Source organism: Mobula hypostoma, chromosome 1 (assembly GCF_963921235.1).
Source record: "Mobula hypostoma chromosome 1, sMobHyp1.1, whole genome shotgun sequence".
NCBI classification, from domain to species: Eukaryota; Metazoa; Chordata; class Chondrichthyes; order Myliobatiformes; family Myliobatidae; genus Mobula; species Mobula hypostoma.
This window is the reverse complement of record NC_086097.1, coordinates 96,236,548-96,253,742: the sequence shown is the minus strand read 5'-3', so window position 1 is coordinate 96,253,742 and position 17,195 is coordinate 96,236,548. Positions and strand designations below refer to the sequence as shown.

The 17,195-nt window shown below is 40.4% G+C and overlaps 1 protein-coding gene across 3 annotated transcripts in view; it reads left to right on the top strand.

Annotated features, from left to right (window-relative positions):
- Nucleotides 1–16,875, top strand: part of LOC134360215 (regulator of microtubule dynamics protein 3-like) — a 340,314-nt gene extending 323,439 nt beyond the window's left edge. For all 3 annotated transcript variants that reach the window (XM_063074500.1, XM_063074414.1, XM_063074327.1), the window contains 3 exons: nucleotides 8,500–8,553; nucleotides 13,481–13,561; nucleotides 13,894–16,875. In XM_063074500.1, coding sequence (XP_062930570.1) covers nucleotides 8,500–8,553; nucleotides 13,481–13,561; nucleotides 13,894–13,953 — 195 coding nt within the window. In that variant the 3' untranslated portion in view covers nucleotides 13,954–16,875. The remainder of the gene's footprint in view (nucleotides 1–8,499; nucleotides 8,554–13,480; nucleotides 13,562–13,893) is intronic.
- The last annotated feature ends 320 nt before the right edge of the window (nucleotides 16,876–17,195 follow it).

Sequence of the window (17,195 nt, the reverse complement as noted above, 5' to 3'; positions counted from 1 at the left end):
CATTTCACACTGCCACCCAGCTTTGTGTCATCTGCAAATTTGCTAATGTTACTTTTAATTCCTTTATCTAAATCATGAATGTATATTGTAAATAGCTGTGGTCCCAACACCGAGCCTTGCGGTACCCCACTAGTCACTGCCTGCCATTCTGAAAAGGACCCATTAATCCCTACTCTTTGTTTCCTGTCTGCCAACCAATTTTCTATCTATGTCAGTACCCTACCCCCAATACCATTTGCTCTAATTTTGCACACTAACCTCCTATGTGGGACCTTATCAGACGCTTTCTGAAAGTCCAGGTACACTACATCCACTGGCTTTCCCAAGTCCATTTTCATAGTTACATTCTCAAAAAATTCCAGAAGATTAGTCAAGCATGATTTCCCCTTCATAAATCCATGCTGACTCGGACCAATCCTGCCACTGCTATCCAAATATGCCGTTATTACATCTTTTATAATTGATTCCAGCATCTTCCCCACCACTGATGTCAGACTAACTGGTCTATAATTGCCTGTTTTCTCTCTCCCTCCCTTCTTAAAAAGTGGGATAACATTAGCTACCCTCCAATCCGCAGGAACTGATCCTGAATCTATAGAACACTGGAAAGTGATTATCAATGCGTCCACGATTTCTAGAGCCACCTCCTTAAGTATGCTGGGATGCAGTCCATCAGGCCTGGGGATTTATCAACCTTCAGTCCCATCAGTTTACCCAACACCATTTTGTGCCTGATGCGAATTTCCTTCAGTTCCTCTGTTACCCTAGGTCCTCTGGCCACTATTACATCTGGGAGATTGTTTGTGTCTTCCCTAGTGAAGACAGATCCAAAGTACCTGTTCAGCTCATCTGCCATTTCCTTGTTCCCCATAATAATTTCACCGGCTTCTGTCTTCAAGGGCCCAACTTTGGTCTTAACTAATTTTTTCCTCTTCACATACCTAAAGAAGCTTTTACTATCCTCCTTTATATTTTTGGCTAGCTTACCTTTGTACCTCATCTTTTCCCCCCGTATTGCCTTTTTAATTATCTTCTGTTGCTCCTTAAAGGTCTCCCAATCCATTGGCTTCCCACTCATCCTTGCTATGTTATACTTCCTCTCTTTTATTTTTATACTACCCTTATCATCCACGGTCGCCCCTTACTCCCCTTAGGATCTTTCTTCCTCTTTGGAATGAACTGATCCTGCACCTTCTGTATTATTCCCAGAAATACCTGCCATTGTTGTTCCACTGTCATCCCTGCTAGGGTATCTTTCCAGTCAGCTTTTGCCAGCTCCTCCCTCATGTGTCCATAGTCCCCTTTGTTCAACTGCAATACTGACACTTCCGATTTTCCCTTCTCCCTCTCAAATTGTAGTTTAAAACTTATCGTATTATGGTCACTACCTCCTAATGGCTCCTTTACCTCGAGTTCCCTTATCAAATCTGGCTCATTACACAACACTAAATCCAGAATTGCCTTCTCCCTAGTAGGCTCTAATACAAGCTGCTCTAAGAATCCACCTCTGAGGCATTCCACAAACTCCCTTTCTTGGGGTCCAGTACCAACCTGATTTTCCCAGTCTACCTGCATGTTAAAATCCCCCATAACAACCGTAGAATTACCTTTGCGACATGCCAGTTTTAACTCTTGACTTAACCTGCAGCCTCTATCCAGGCTACTGTTTGGGGGCCTGTAGATAACTCCCACCAGGGTCTTTTTGCCCTTACAGTTTCTCAGTTCTATCCATACTGACTCTACATCTCCTGATTCTATGTCCCCCCTCGCAAGTGACTGAATTTCATTCCTCACCAACAGAACCACCCCACCCCCTCTGCCAACCTGTCTGTCCTTTCGATAGGATGTATAGCCCTGAATATTCATTTCCCAGCCCTTGTCCTCTTGCAGCCATGTCTCTGTTATTCCCACAACATCATACTTGCCAATTTCCAGCTGAGCCTCAAGCTCATCCACTTTATTTCTTATACTCCGTGCATTCATATATAATACTTTTAATCCTTTTAAAGTAATACTTTTACTCCCCTCACCTTTCACATCGATTCCTATTGCGCTTTGCCATACTCTCCAATCCCTTCTTGAGCTTTCTGCCCCTTTAATTCTGTGGTCTCTTAATTTTTCTTATTCTCTCTTTCCCTTTAACTCCATTCTTATATTTCCAGTTCATCCCCTCCCCCCCCCCCACTACTTAGTTTAAACACACTCATGTAGCAGTGGCAAACCTGCCTGCCAGAACGCTGGTCCCCCGTCTGTTAAGGTGTAATCCGTCCCTTCTGTACAATTCATCCTTATCCCAAAACAGATCCCAGTGGTCCAAGAATCTAAATCCCTGCTCCCCGCACCGGCTCCTCAGCCACACATTCAGATCCCCTACCTCCCTGTTCATGTCCCCTCCAACACAAGGAACTGGAAGCAAACTCGAGATAACCACCCTGGATGTCCTGCTTTTCAGCCTTCTTCCGAGTTCTCTGAAGTCACGCTGCAAAATGTCTCTCATCTTCTTCCCGACATCATTTGTGCCGACATGCACCACCACCTCCGGCTGATCACCTTCTCCCTTGAGGATGCCCTGCAATCGGTCTGTGATGTCCTTGATCCTGGCACCAGGGAGGCAACACACCATCCTTAAATCTCACCTGTTGCTGCAGAAACCCCTATCTGTACCTCTCACTATGGAGTCCCCTACTACCACGGCTCTGCCTGACGGTCTATCTCTTCTGCTTTATTTCAGCACCAATTTTTGACTTGCAGACCCGTCCACCTCTCAGACTGGCACTGTCTTCTGTCCCGACAGCTTCCAAGAGGGTGAACCTGTTTTCAAAAGGCACATCCCCCGGGTTATCCTGTACTCCAAGCATCCATCCCTTCCTCATAGTCGCCCCCCCTCTCTCTTCCCGTATCTTCGGTGTAACGATGTCACTATAGGTCCTGTCCAGAAAACTCCTGTTTGCTTCTCCATTGTCTCAACACAGTCCTTCAGGAGCTGAACCTGGACACACTTTCCACATTTGTAGCAGCCAGAGGCACCATCAACGTCCCTGACCTCCCACATCATGCAAGCAGCACACTGAATCAGTTGACCTGTCATCTCTTCACCACTTCTCACCCTCTCCAACTGTGGCGTAGTCTCCTCCCTCAGCCTCCTCGCCGAAGACTCTCGAGCCAAAGACTCGCACTTTTCTCACAAGACACTTCCCTCAACAAGGCCGCTCCCCTAGAGCAAACCTTGATTATATTGGCTGATATTTGACTAATTCGTTTCACTTGTCACACCTCGGCCAACCTCGAACGTTTGTCTTGCAGGCTGGTCTCGACCGGGTTTTAAGTCAACTGCTCCTTCTCAGCCAATGCCCTCACTCACTCCTTCAGTTGTCGCACCTTGGCCAACCTCAAACGTTTATAAAGAGGGTTCAGAGGAGGTTCACAAGGATGAATCTGGGAATGAAAGGGTTATCATACAAGGAACATTTGATGGCTCTGGGTCTGTAGTCGCTGGAATTTAGATGGATGTGGCAGGGAGGATCTCACTGAAACCTGTCGAATATTGAAAAGCTTAGACAAAGTAGATATGGAAAGAATGTTTCCCATGGTGGGAGACTCTAGGACAAGAAGGCACAGCCTCAGGACAGAGGGGCGTCCATTTAAAACAGAGATGTGGAGAAATTTCTTTAGCCAGAGGGTAGCGTATTTGTGGAATATGTTACCTCAGGCAGCTGGGGAGGCCAGGTCGTTGGGTGTATTTAAGGCAGAACTTGATATGTTCTTGATTGGACATGGCATCAAAGATTATGGGGAGAAGCTGGGGAACGGGGATGAGGAGGGGAAAAAGGGGTCAGCCATGATTGAATGGTGGAGCAGACTCGATGGGCCAAGTGGCCTAATTCTGCTCCTTTGTCTTATGGCCTTATGGTCTTATGGAATCATCCTCATGAACCCCCTCTGGATTCTCTCCAATGACAATAGATCCTTTCTGAGATACGGGGCCCAAAACTGTTGACAGTACTCCAAGTGCAGACTGACCAGTGTTCTATAAAGCTTCATCATTATCTCCTTGCTTTTATATTCTATTCCCTTTTAAATAAATGCCAACCATGCATATACCTTCTTTACCACAGACTTAACCTATAAATTAATCTTCTGGTAGTCTTGCAAGAGGACTCCCAAGTCCCTTTGCACCTCTGATGTTTGAATTTTCTCCCCATTTAGATAATAGTCTGCACTATTATTCCTTTTACCAAAATGCATTATCATGCATTTCCCAACACTGTATTCCATCTGCCACTTTTTTGCCCATTCTTCCAATTTGTCTAAGTCCTGCTGCAATCACATTGCCTCCTCAGTACTACCTACCCTTCCACCTATCTTCGTATCATCTGCAAACTTTGCCACAAAGTAATCAATTCCATTACCTAAATCATTGACAAACAATGTGAAAAGTAGCAGTCTCAATATTGACCCCTGAGGAACACCACTAGTCACTGGCAGCCAACCAGAAAAGGTCCCCTTTATTCTCACTCGCTGCCTCCTGCCTGTCAGCCATTCCTCTATCCTTGCCAGTGTCCTTCCTGTAACGCTATAGGATTTTATCTTGTTAAGCAGCCTCATGCATGGCACCTTATCAAATGCCTTTTGAAAATCCAAGTAAATGACATCCAGTGCCTCTCCTTTGTCCACCCTGCTTGTTACTTCCCCCTTGCAGATTCACCATGTCTTCCTCAGTTTACATTTTTATTTTATAATCTCCAGTCCTATTTGCTCTGTATCCACCTCCTATTTCTGGAAGATTATATTTTCAAGTTGTTTTCAAAGTATGTAGATGAAATGTATGAATTATGCTTTCTTATTCCATGTTCCTACATATTTAAGTGCATAATAATTTCATTTTGATTAACCCCGAGAACTGACTGAAGATTACTGATTGCTGACAATATTGAACAGTTGTATATATTTTTACATGCTTAATTGTTTTACCCATACAATTGGCTGAAGAGCTTTTCTCTGGTTAAAAAAAACAATTAGTTTAAGAAATGAAGAAGTTAGGTGAGGGAATATGAAATCAACAAGGGGAAGCAAAGGATAAAATTGCATCCATTTGATAAATCATCACTGTTCAGTATGACAGACTGCTGGAAGGGTATTGGAAAAGAAATTCAAAAATCAATTTTAGTAGGACTAACGTCATTGTCTTAATACAAGTATTATATGGACTTTATATTATAGCTGTAAAGTTAGGATAGAGAAACTGGAATTGGTCTCCTTGGAGCAACGGCAATTGAGAGGAGTATAAAATCATAACTGGTTTAGACAGGTTAAATGAAGAGGAACTGTTCAAGGACGAAGGAGCACAGATCTAAATATACAAGAGGATGTGATAAAAGAAAAACATTTTTATGCAGTGAGAAATTATGATCTGGAGCTCACTGTCATTGTGGCTGGCAGGAATAGAATCTGTCAGACAGGGCTTTCAAAATGGAATAGGATAGAGTGAACAGTTTGCAGGGCTATGGGAGAAGTATAATAATTGATAGGATTTCTCTCCTCAGTGCCAGAACTGGTTTGGTAAACCAAGTATTTTCATGTGATTGATTGTTATTGAATGTTGCGTAAATAATGAGCAAAATAAGTAAGTTATTGCTTCTATCTATAGGAATCTTCATGAGAAGTATATGTGATATTTAAAATTAGTTATTGATAAAGAGAAACAAGAGACTATTAAAGTTGTGCAGCATGGTGATGCAACATGTGGCTGACGTCCTCAGTAAGGTTCTGTTTTGCCTAACTTTGGGAACGGACCCAAGTGCAAGACACAGACACTGAAGTACTAGGGACAGGACTAGGATACAGGGTGAGGGCAAGGACATGGACACGAAAACCGGGAACACGGAACAGGACTGGACAAGAGAGCTAGGAGCCCGGGCTTGGACTCTGAGCCAGAGACTGGACAAAGACCCAGTACCTGGGTCTTGCCTGTGGCTCGGATCCCAGAACTAGGCAAGGGCGAGGCTTGGCAGGCAGGGAGGACGAGGCTGGAGTCTTCAGGCTTGAGGCTAGAGGCGAGGCTTGGCAGGAGGCTGGAGTCTTCAGGCTTGAGGCTAGGCAGGAGGCTGGAGTCTTCAGGTTTGAGGCTAGGCAGGCTCCTCCTGGGCAGGGTGCAGATCACCACCCGACGGAGGCATGGATTAGGAAGGGACAGAACCAACCGCAGGTAACGGCAAGGCGGCCTGGCTTACCCGATGGAGGCAAGGGACAGAAAGGGACAGAACTAACCGCAGGTAACGGCAAGGCGGCCTGGCTTACCCGATGGAGGCAAGGGACAGAAAGGGACAGAACTAACCGCAGGTAACGGCAAGACGGCCTGGCTTGCCTGAGCAGAGGCAAGGGACAGGAAGGGAGCTAGGTACAGGGTGGCTCCAGGACAAGACTGCAGGCGAGACGAGGTGAGAGCTACCAGCAAGACCAGGCAAGGCTTCAGGCATTGCAAGGCAAAACGAGAACTTCAGGCGAGGCGAAAGTTACTAGCAAAACAAGGCAAGGCTTCAGGCAATGCAAGGTGAAACGAGAACTTCAGGCGAGGCGAGAGTGACCGGCAAAACAACGCAAGGCTTCAGGCAATGCAAGGCGAAACAAGAACTTCAGGCGAGGCCAGAGTTACCGGCAAGGCTTCAGGCGAGGAAACAGAAGGCAGGAGAAGGGATACAAGGAATAAGGACAAGAACAATCCAGCAGCCACGCCCTGGTCTCTGAAGGTATTTATGCAGCCAGCCCCAACGAGCATCAGCTGCCTCAATTAGAGCTCAACAAGAATAGAGACAGGGTAGACAGGAAAACCTGGAGCAAGGGTCAATGGACCGGACCGTGAACCGGAATACAGACTTCACAGACAAACTTGACAAACTTGTTGAGTATTTAGCATTACTAATTTGCTTTATTGTCTGATTTTTATTTTTTGCCAACCATGAATCATTTTTGTTTCAGCACAGGATCCAAAAAGCATGACTGAATGCTAGTTTGTTAACTGTTACAGTTTAAACAAAGCTGTGTTCGCTGCCTTTTCACCATATCCTCTTTTCTTCTTCAACTTCCAAGGATATGTACCTTTATATGTACTTAAACATGGAACCAATTAAACAACAAATTTATTATGTAATCTTACTTGTACTGTGGCAGATGGCAGCAGATTCTCCTGGAATTCATTCAGTCTCTAGTGTATGTATATTGCTTGATACCAAGTTGCACTTGGAGTTACAGTACTTTGTAAACATCTCAGCTACAGTATATATATACGTATATCATATATGGACTGAGACTGGGATGGGGCAGGGAAAGGGGAATCATGGTTGGGAAAATGAGAAAGGAGTGGAAAGCACCAGAGACATCCTGTAATAATCAATAAACCTATTGTTTGGAATCAAATGATTCCACCCACACCACCCGCTGACCCTGGCATTCCTCTGCCACCTGCCCCATACCCTTCCCGCAGCGCTCCACCCTCACCATTCTCAACATTCTTTGCTCCCGCCAGATTTAGAAACACACTGTCTGCTCCACATTGATAAACACAGTACTGTGCAAAAGTTTTAGACACCCTAGACATATACAATATATAGCTTTTATTTTGTGGCAGTGGTACAGTGCAATACATAAAATTACTGCAGTACTGTGAAGAGGTCTTAGACATTATATATATATATATATATGCCGAAGACTTTTGCACAGTACTGTATATGGAATGCCAGATACTCAAATCTGTGAGCAAAGTCTTGACCATTCTTCAAAAAGAAAAGCAACTGAAATATACCAGTTAGGTACACATAAGCCACATACAAAATGCAAATGATTTACTGAGACTTTTGGAGAATTATTTACACCCAAATGTCAAGGAGTACATTAATTTTACAATATTGCTCAGCAACTAGATGAAATGCTGATAATAACCCAACATTGGTATGAACCAAGAAACTTATCCCTTAGTTAAGAAGTTCTTTGTTTGTTCTCCCTCTACTTGAGTACTGAGTTTAAAAGCTGGCCCAGACATTTTAAAAGAAGATGTTAATACAAGGAAAATAAATTGATTACATTATGAGAGTAAATACTATACAGCACTTGTTACTAAGTGAAACAGTCTGTTAGAATACCTTATTTTCAACGAGTGAGAGTGACTTAAATTCACAAAAACTAATTGGGTTAAGTCATAGATTTCCCAGTGGGATCAGTGTCAAACTGGAAATCTGATGGGTCCATAGCATGAAACTGCCTTTAGTTCAAGGCAAAGAAATTACAAAAGTTCATTAGTGCCATTCTGTAATTGGGATTAAAGTACATTGTTTAAACAATAACTACATTTTCCTCGTACGATTTTGAGCTGGGATTAATACAATAGTGAAAATATCTGTCATGACATTTTTCAATGAACTTAAACTAATTCCATTAAAAGAAAAGTAGCAGTTGTAATCCATGTAAAATAAACAATATCGTTAATCTTAACCAATTGTTTTACAGGCTGAAGAGTTGAATCCAGGGTACTCCAAATCCAACTCTGTCTACATTGCAAAGGTATTTTTGTTGCCATTGCCTTGTTTAGGTTTACCTTTAGGTTTAGATTTTTTTCTGACAATGCCTCATTATTCAGGAAGATCCATTGCTGAATTATCTCACCATCTTCCTCAGAACTCTCCCTACACATTGTTTATATTAAACTAGGCAGGTTACTGTAATCCATAAGTAAGTTATCATTGTGAATAAAGTTTAAGGATAAAATGTAACTAAGTGCATTCTTTGATTCCATGTGACCTATTTTATGTCCTTCTTTATAGAGTTCTATATAGGTTTGCAACAGTCATTAGTAGAAAAGTGATGATGGATGAAGCTATTTTAACTAATGCTATTAACTATTCTAAGAAGTAGAGATTTTGTAGAACAATGATAAACATAGGAACATAGAGGGACATGTTCGGCATGGCTTTGTGGGCCGAAGAGCCTGTATTGTGCTGTATGTTTTCTATGTTTCTATACAGTTTTATCATAACTGGCCATGGAGGTGAAAAGATTGGCCAGACTTAACACTCCTGATCACTAAGTGCCATCCTGATTTAGCAACAGCATTCTCATCTCAGTCAAAAGATCATGCCTTCAAATCCTGTTTAAGAATATTTTGGGGCAGCATCATGGCTCAGCAAAGCATCACAGCTTTAACTATCCTTGTTTGATTCTGACATCTGATGCTGTCTTTGTGGAGTTTGTATATTCTCCCTATAACAGTGTGGATTTTCTCCTCGGTGCTCTAGTTCACTCCATAATCCAAGCTGCATGCTTCTAGATTAATTGGTAGCTGTAAATCACTCCTCGTATAGTTGATTGGTGGGAGAGAGAATGTGGTGCAGGAGTGTATTGAACAGCGCAGGAGGTATCATTATCATAAGAAATATAATTTAGGTTAGCACTCAAGGGAGAAGTGCTGCACTGATGGTGCTGTTAATGGGAAAAGGTATGAATACACTCTTCTAATTGCAGTTCTTTGTACAAATCAAAGAACAGTAGAAGAGCCCAGTTTGCTCTGTCAGACAATCTAAGCCAAAATATGTTTGTTCCCATTCTCCTGAAGAGTCGTCAGCTTCTAATTCTGCCAAGTTCCAGTGGTTCAGTGACAGTCATTATACTCTTGGTTCAGTGGTTCAGTTCAAAAAATTCCCACAGGTGTGTGAACTTTCAAAAATATGTACCCTGTTTTGAATGGGGTGATCAACCAAGACCCCTCTGCTTAAGATACAGGTTTGAAAAAATCTCATGGCATTTTTTGAGGAAGGGCAAAGGAGTTAGTGTCCTATTAATTTCTCAAATAACATCATCAAAACAATTTTCCTGTTGTTTACCCAGTTGTTGTCGATGATACCTTGCCATACATAAACTGATTGCATAGTCTGTTTGCATTTACAGTGGTGCTGGAAAGTTTGTGAACCCTGTAGAATCTTCTCTATTTTGGCATAAATATGATTTAAAATGTGATCGGATCTTCACATGTCCAAAAGCTAGTCAAAGAGAACCCAATTAAATAAATTACACAAAATATGTTATAGTTATTCATTTATTGAAAAAAATGATCCATATTACATATATTTGTTGGAAAAGTATGTGAACCTTTGCATTCAGTAATTAGTGTGCCCCACTAGTACAGCAAAAACTTCAACCAAACGTTTCTGGTAACTATTGATCAGTCCTGCACTTCGGCTTAGGGGAATTTTAGGCCATTCCTCCTTACAGGACTGCTTCAGCTTTGGGATGTTAGTGGGCTTCATTGCATGAACTGCTTGCTTCAGGTCCTCCCACAACATTTCTATCAGATTAAGTTCAGGACTTTGACTCAGCGATTCCAAAACACAAATTTTCTTTGTACCATTCTGTTTTTGATTCACCCTTGTCTTTCAGATCATGGTCTTTTTTGCGTTATCCAACTTCTATTAAGCTTCAGGTGACGGACTATTACCCTGACATTCTCCTGTAAAATGTCTTAATACAATTTTGAATTCATTGTTCCCTCAACAATTACAAGCTGTCCAGGCCCTGAGACAGCAAAGCAGCCCTAAACCATGATGCTCTTTCCACCATGCTTCACAGTTGATGATGGTATGCAGTTCCCTTTTTCTTTCAAACATAGCAATCTGTATTTCTATCAAAAAGTTCAACTTCTGTCTCATCTGTCCTCAGAACATTGTCCTAGAAGTGTTGTAGAAAACCCAAGTGGTCTTTTGCAAACTTGAGACGTGCAGCAATTTTTTTTTTGGAGATCAGTGGTTTCCTCTGCGGTGTCCTTCTTGTTCAGTGTTTTTCTTGTAGTGGACACATGAACAGGGACTTTTGCAAGTTCTAGAGACTTCTGCAGGTCTTTTTGCTGTTACCCTTGGGTTCTTTTTCACTTCCTTCAGTATTGCGTGTTGTGCTCTTGGTGTGACCTTTGCAGGATGCCCTCTCCTAGGGAATGCAGCAACAGTCAACTTCTCTTACTGTGGACTGATGTACACTCTGATCTTTTGTAACCTTTTACAGCTTCATGCATCTCTACAATTCTTCTAAGGTCCTCTGAAAGTTGTTTTGATTGAGACAGGGTGCACATAAATGGATCTTTCTTGAGAAGAGCAGACTCTGTCAGAAACCTGACTTTGTGTGTCTTTTTTATAGGGCAGGGGACCTCGATAAACCGCACCCCCAATCTCATCTCATTGATTGGAACACCTGACTCCAAAAAGCTTTTGTAAAAGGCATTACCCCAGAGGTTCACATACTTTTTCCAACAAGTACATGAAATATTGGATCATTTTTTCTCAATAAGCAAATGAACAAGTATAATGATTTTTGTGTTATATATTTAGTTGAGTTCTCTTTATTTAGTTTTAGGATTTGCGTGAAGATCTGATCACATTTTACGTAACATTAATGCAGAAATAGAGAAAATTATACAGGGTTCACAAACTTTCTAGCACCACTATAAGTGGTAACTGCTTGTGAAGCCCTTTGATGTTCTGAAATGCTGGTTTTTAATTCTGTGACCTATTTTAGAAAGGTTATTTGCAAGGGTATTAGTTAAGTACAAGATCAGTCTAGGTTGTCAGTTTTTATGACTAAAGGGTGCTGTGCAGTACAAGTAATTTAGTTTGTTGACCCATGCCTTGGTCAAAAAGATTAGGTAAATTATGGCGCAAATGTACTTAATTCGAAACTCACACTTTATTGTACCTATGCAAATATCTCTGTGAATTAAGTTGTCCCCAGGTCAACAACTGTTCCCCTTGTACCAATGCTCATTCAGACTACCACTCCAATTTATTAAGTATAGGATCTCCTGTTGGCCAAATAATTGAAATTCCTGGCATGGAGTCTTTCTTGTGAGTGTCCAGATTTTGCACTGCTTATCTGGCTAACCTGTATTAGTTTCTCACTGGATCTGACCCAACCCTATAAGTGATATTACTTTATTGCTCTTTGACTAGACTTGTTCTCCCTGAGTCATGCCAACTCAAACCAGTTTAGCCAGATCAGCCAGTGGCTGGCCTCAGGTAACTTCAGGTCTGAGTCACACTCTGCCCTTTTCATAGGCCTGCACCTTCTATCTTACCAAATAAAACCTCACTAACAACTTTATATTTGGAAATGTTCTCTGGTTTATCAGATTATCAGTGGGGATATCATTGTGTCCACTTTTAGTTGATTTGATTAAGTCATCTCTGAACAAGAACAATTTCAAAAAATGGGAATTGTTGTGTTAAGCAAGGGTTATGTGATAGAATCCGGTGGGGATGATAAGAAGCCTAGATAATAAACAATTTAAAAAAATAGGAAGTGTATCATGTACCCTGTAGTATTTGTGGCTGCCTAGTTTCTCAATTCCCTGGAAGGGTCATGTGATTGAATCCAGTGGGGTCGATAAGAGAGTGAGCAATAAAGAAAACAGGAAATGTATCATGTACCTAATAGCATTTTTGGCTGCCTGGTTTCTCAATTCCCTAGAAAGCCCAGAACATTCTGCTATATATTGGTAAAGCCAATGAATTCCTCTTGAGTTCTACAAGACCAAAAATAACATTTCATCCTCTTTGGTTAACAACACTATTCTTTTTTGTACACTGCATACCAAGCCGTTGATGTAACTTTGCATAATACTATTGAATACTTTCACTGAGGAAGTAACAGTTATTTTTGTCAAAAATAAGAATAAAAATGCTGGAAATAAAAGACTTGTTAGGTAGTATCTGTAATGTAAAATCGCAAAGTAGAGGATTTGGGTGTGTATCTTCATCTACTGATAACAAGATTAACACCTTATATTCCATCTGACTACACTCCACCTGATGGCTTGAATATTGATTTCTCCTTCTGGTGAACAAATTTCCCCTCCCCCTCTTCTAATCCCCACTCTAACCTTTTACTTCTTCGCACCCGCCTATTACTTCTCCCTGGGTCCCCTCCTCCTTCCCCTTCTCTTATTGTCCACTCTGCTCTCCTATCAGATTCTTCTTCTCCAGGTCTTGACTGTTCCTACCCACCTGGCTTCATTTATCACTTTCTAGCTTGCCTCTTTCCTCTCCCCTCCCTTTTTATTCTGGCATTTCCCACTTCCTTATGAGTCCTGAAGAAGGGCTTCGGCCTAAATGGTGACTGTACACTTTTCCATAGATGCTACCTTACCTGTTGAGTTCCTCGAGCATTTTGTGTGTGTTGCTTTTCATCTCCTGATGATTGCATACCCCAACCTTGTTCGTACTCTACTGGGATTCTATTTTATCTTTTTGAACATAATTACATAATTTCTGTTCCTATATCAGTGTTCTTTATCTATTTTTCATACAGTGATTCTGCTTATTTCTCAACAATTAAATGTGTAAACTAATTCAAATAAATGCTGGCTGAATCTTGAAATTTAATATTAATGAAGAAGTCCATTTGATTTGATGTGTTGGATGTAATCTGGAACTGTTTTGGTACTCAACAGTGCTACAGGGACCTTGGCAACAATGCAACAGCCCTACATTGGCTAGACTTGGCATCTGAATTGCCTATCAAATCAAAAGACGTAAGTGCAGTTCAACAAAGAATTAGTATCATGTCTGCATGAGACTACTTTCTAAAAACTCTTCTATATTGTCGAGTTGACTAAAAATCCCTGTTTATCAATAGGTTGAACTAAATACATAAATAAAAAGCAATTTTTGGACCTTAGTAATACTAGATATCATTTTAAAATTATCTATAAAAACAGTATTAAAACACTAACATGACCACTCTACTAATAGTTTTGTATTAAGACTTATCATTATTGAAACAGTATTCAGATATTTAGCATAGTTCCCACCTTCACTCAAAGATAATGATTTACACTAAGTCCAATTTTTTCTCTTAATATAGGACACAGAAGCCCAGAAAAATTTGGAAGCAATACGAAATACCCTCGTCAAAAGGAGCTAAGCCCAGTGTTGTTAACCAGAAGAAGCTTAGAGGGCTTTTATCTTGCTACAGAATGTCTTTCTGTTGTGTTGTCAATCTAACTTTGAATACAACATCTCTTACTGTGGTATTTTATCCTGTTGTTTAATAACCACAAAATATCATAAATCATGACAGACTGGTGGTAAAAGGTTAAAATTTTCACCAAGTTACAAAAGATCACTCCTTATTCAAATACATTTGAAGAGACAGACTTTAGACACTAATAAGCTGGCAGTTTTATTCCCTTTAGCAGCAACATTTTCTATTTCATGTAAAGAAACTGACATCTCCAAGAAAACTATAATTTCTTTTCATGGCACCAATTCACATTCTTTTCACAATAGCTTGAAATGTGCTGAGTTTTATAGGTGTTCTTTGCTATTTATTTGGGCTAATGTGTATGATCTATAGATGTACCGAATTCCTTTACTGAACTTTCAGGGTTAATTGCATACAAGTTTCCAAAATCAGAATCACTGTATCAGAAGTCTGTCTTAGAGAGTTTGTATTATTTCAGTGTGTTTTACTTATTAGTAGATAAAGTCCTCATACACAGTTAGCAAACTCGATATTTAGCATTGTCCTGATTATTCATGTGCTTCCTTTGGCTTTGCAGTGAATAGACTTAATTGGTGGCAGTGATGAAACCTGCCCATGACTGGTGAAGTGAAAGTGTTAGCAATCATTAGAGCAGGATAACAGGTTGGTTTCTCGATCCCTTTTTCATCAATTCTGGTATCAGAACTAGTAATGTGTGACCTTCAGTGAGGTAAAGAAAGAAGTCAAGATTTATGATGACCACATGACCTTGTGTACAGAATTATAGTAGGAACATCACTGTTGTAGGCCATTGTATCTAAGAGGAATTGTGGGCCGGTCATTTAGGAGAACCACGGGATGCTTTCATGGAACTGCCCAAGTCAAATCCGATATTTCACAATGTAAACATGACCTTCATCCAAATGTTGTTTACCTACATTAGTTTATGCAAGTCGTGCTCATCGATATTGCACTATTTTTATCTTGTAGCATCATAATATGAGAATTAGAAACGGAAGTGCTAATAAGCCCCTTGGATCTGTTGTGTCTTTCAAAACAGATGATGGATTCTCTGTCTTACTCACTATTCCTCTCAATTACAATGTCCTCTGTGCTCAAAAGGCTATCTTTTTCATGGCCTTAGGCTTGACCAGCTACAGCCTCCGAGTCAGAAAATTCCAGTGATATACTGATTTCTGCAGAAACAAATTTCTCAAGGGACACAGGAAACAGCAGCGCCTCAATGAGATCACCTCCCATTCTTCTAAATTCCAGAGAGTGTAGGCTGGCGTTACTTGGTGTCTCTTCTTTGGATGACTCACACATCTTGGGGTTCAGTTTAATAAATTTACCTGGCACTCATTCCAAGGCAAGAGTGTTCTCCTTTAGGTACAGAAACCAAACCTCCACTGTCAATATTAGATGAGATCTTACAAAAGCCCTGTAAAATTCAGCAAGGCACACTTCCTTTTGTAAAGACCAATGTACCAGTAAATTGCTACCTAGCTGATACAATACTAGAATTCTACCATCTGCCCTGAGCCATAATGAAAAAAATTGGAAGATGTTAGCGGGGGATGAAAAATGTCTTCTTATTGGGTATATTTGAATTATAGTAGAGAAAAGAGGACTCTGTAAAATGTCAAGCAGGTTCGTGCATGAGTTCTAAATATTCTTTGCAGCTGTTCAAATCTGTCTGCCACATAATAACTGAACAGAGAAAAAATATTCAAAGAAGTTCTCGTGGCCACATTGAGAACAATATCTTCACTGACTCTTGGGAGTTCCTGCCCCACAACCACTCAAAGAAGAGAAAGATCGTTCAGGATGGCCCTGAGGACTTTGAGTCAAGGTGTCAGGAAGTCATAGAAGTCCAGAATAAAGAATGGAAGGAGTGTACCACCTCCCAATTACCCACCAACTTTGTCACCTTTAGCAGACACTGCAGGTCCATGTTGACACATCAGTTACTCAGAAAGTGGAGCAGAAGCAATTCAAGCCTGATCCCAAGGGAATACCTAAGAGGAGAAGCATCAGAATGTGTCTCTACTTTCATTCAGTTATGGGTATTTGTGGAATCCTACATTATCATGTTTTTTTTACGAACAAATTAATTAACCATGTAAATAGGCACCATCTGGAAATGTTCATAGAGTCTGAAAAGTAAATAATCAAAAAAAGTCCAGTTTATAGGATTTCATCTCTGCTCAGTTCACCTTTCACATCTTGTCCCAAAACAACTACATACCTTTATTGTGAATTCATTCAAATAAGAGTGCATATAGTACCTTTTCTCTTTGCAGTATAGTATTATTAACTTGCAGCTCCTGCTATGTATATAATGATAATCATCGTGCATTCTTCCTGACCTACTGCATATATTGCAACACTATTAACCTACTCATTCTATAACCAAAAATCATTACAGAAAAGATATCATGCTCAAGAGAAACTGGAAAGCTGGAATTTGATTTTCTTTCTTCAGTACCTTTTAAACTAAGATTTATTTTTGGATTGCAGCTCTTAAACTTTCCAATTAATCTGCGATCCCTTTATATTCCCAAGTTGGTTCAAGTTGTTCTACTGCAAAGAACAACCAAAGAAGAGTAAATATTTGATATTCCCATTTGTGGTTCTTTATTTGATATCCCCACATGAACTATCTGTAGATGTGCTCTAACCAAAAGCTTAATTGAATGAGGCATATAAATATTGTGCCCACAGTAGCAATTCAGAAATAATTATGAACTCTGCTTCCAACTTCCAAAAATGACTCCATCATCTACAGATCCAAGGTTAAGGATATGATAAGATACTCTTTGCTTGTCTAGATGAAAGCAGCTTTAGCAGCACTTAAGGAGTTTCATATCATTGCTTCTGCCATCACCAATGAATGATTAAAAAATCTGTAGAGCATTATATGCCTACCACAATCTAGGGGCAAAAAACCTTGAAATCGCTTTCAGACCATATTATTGCCCAGCTCTCTATTGGGATTTGCAATTCTGAGCAACAGGTGAAGAACAAATATAAATATATTATTCTTTTTTCCTCTCCAAAGTTTAATAATGTGATTTAAAACAAAAGCACTGTTGATGCTAGAAATCTAAAGTAAGCTTAAAATGCTGGAAATACTCAGTGGGTCTGGCAGCATCTGGAAGGAAAAACAGGGTTAACTAACA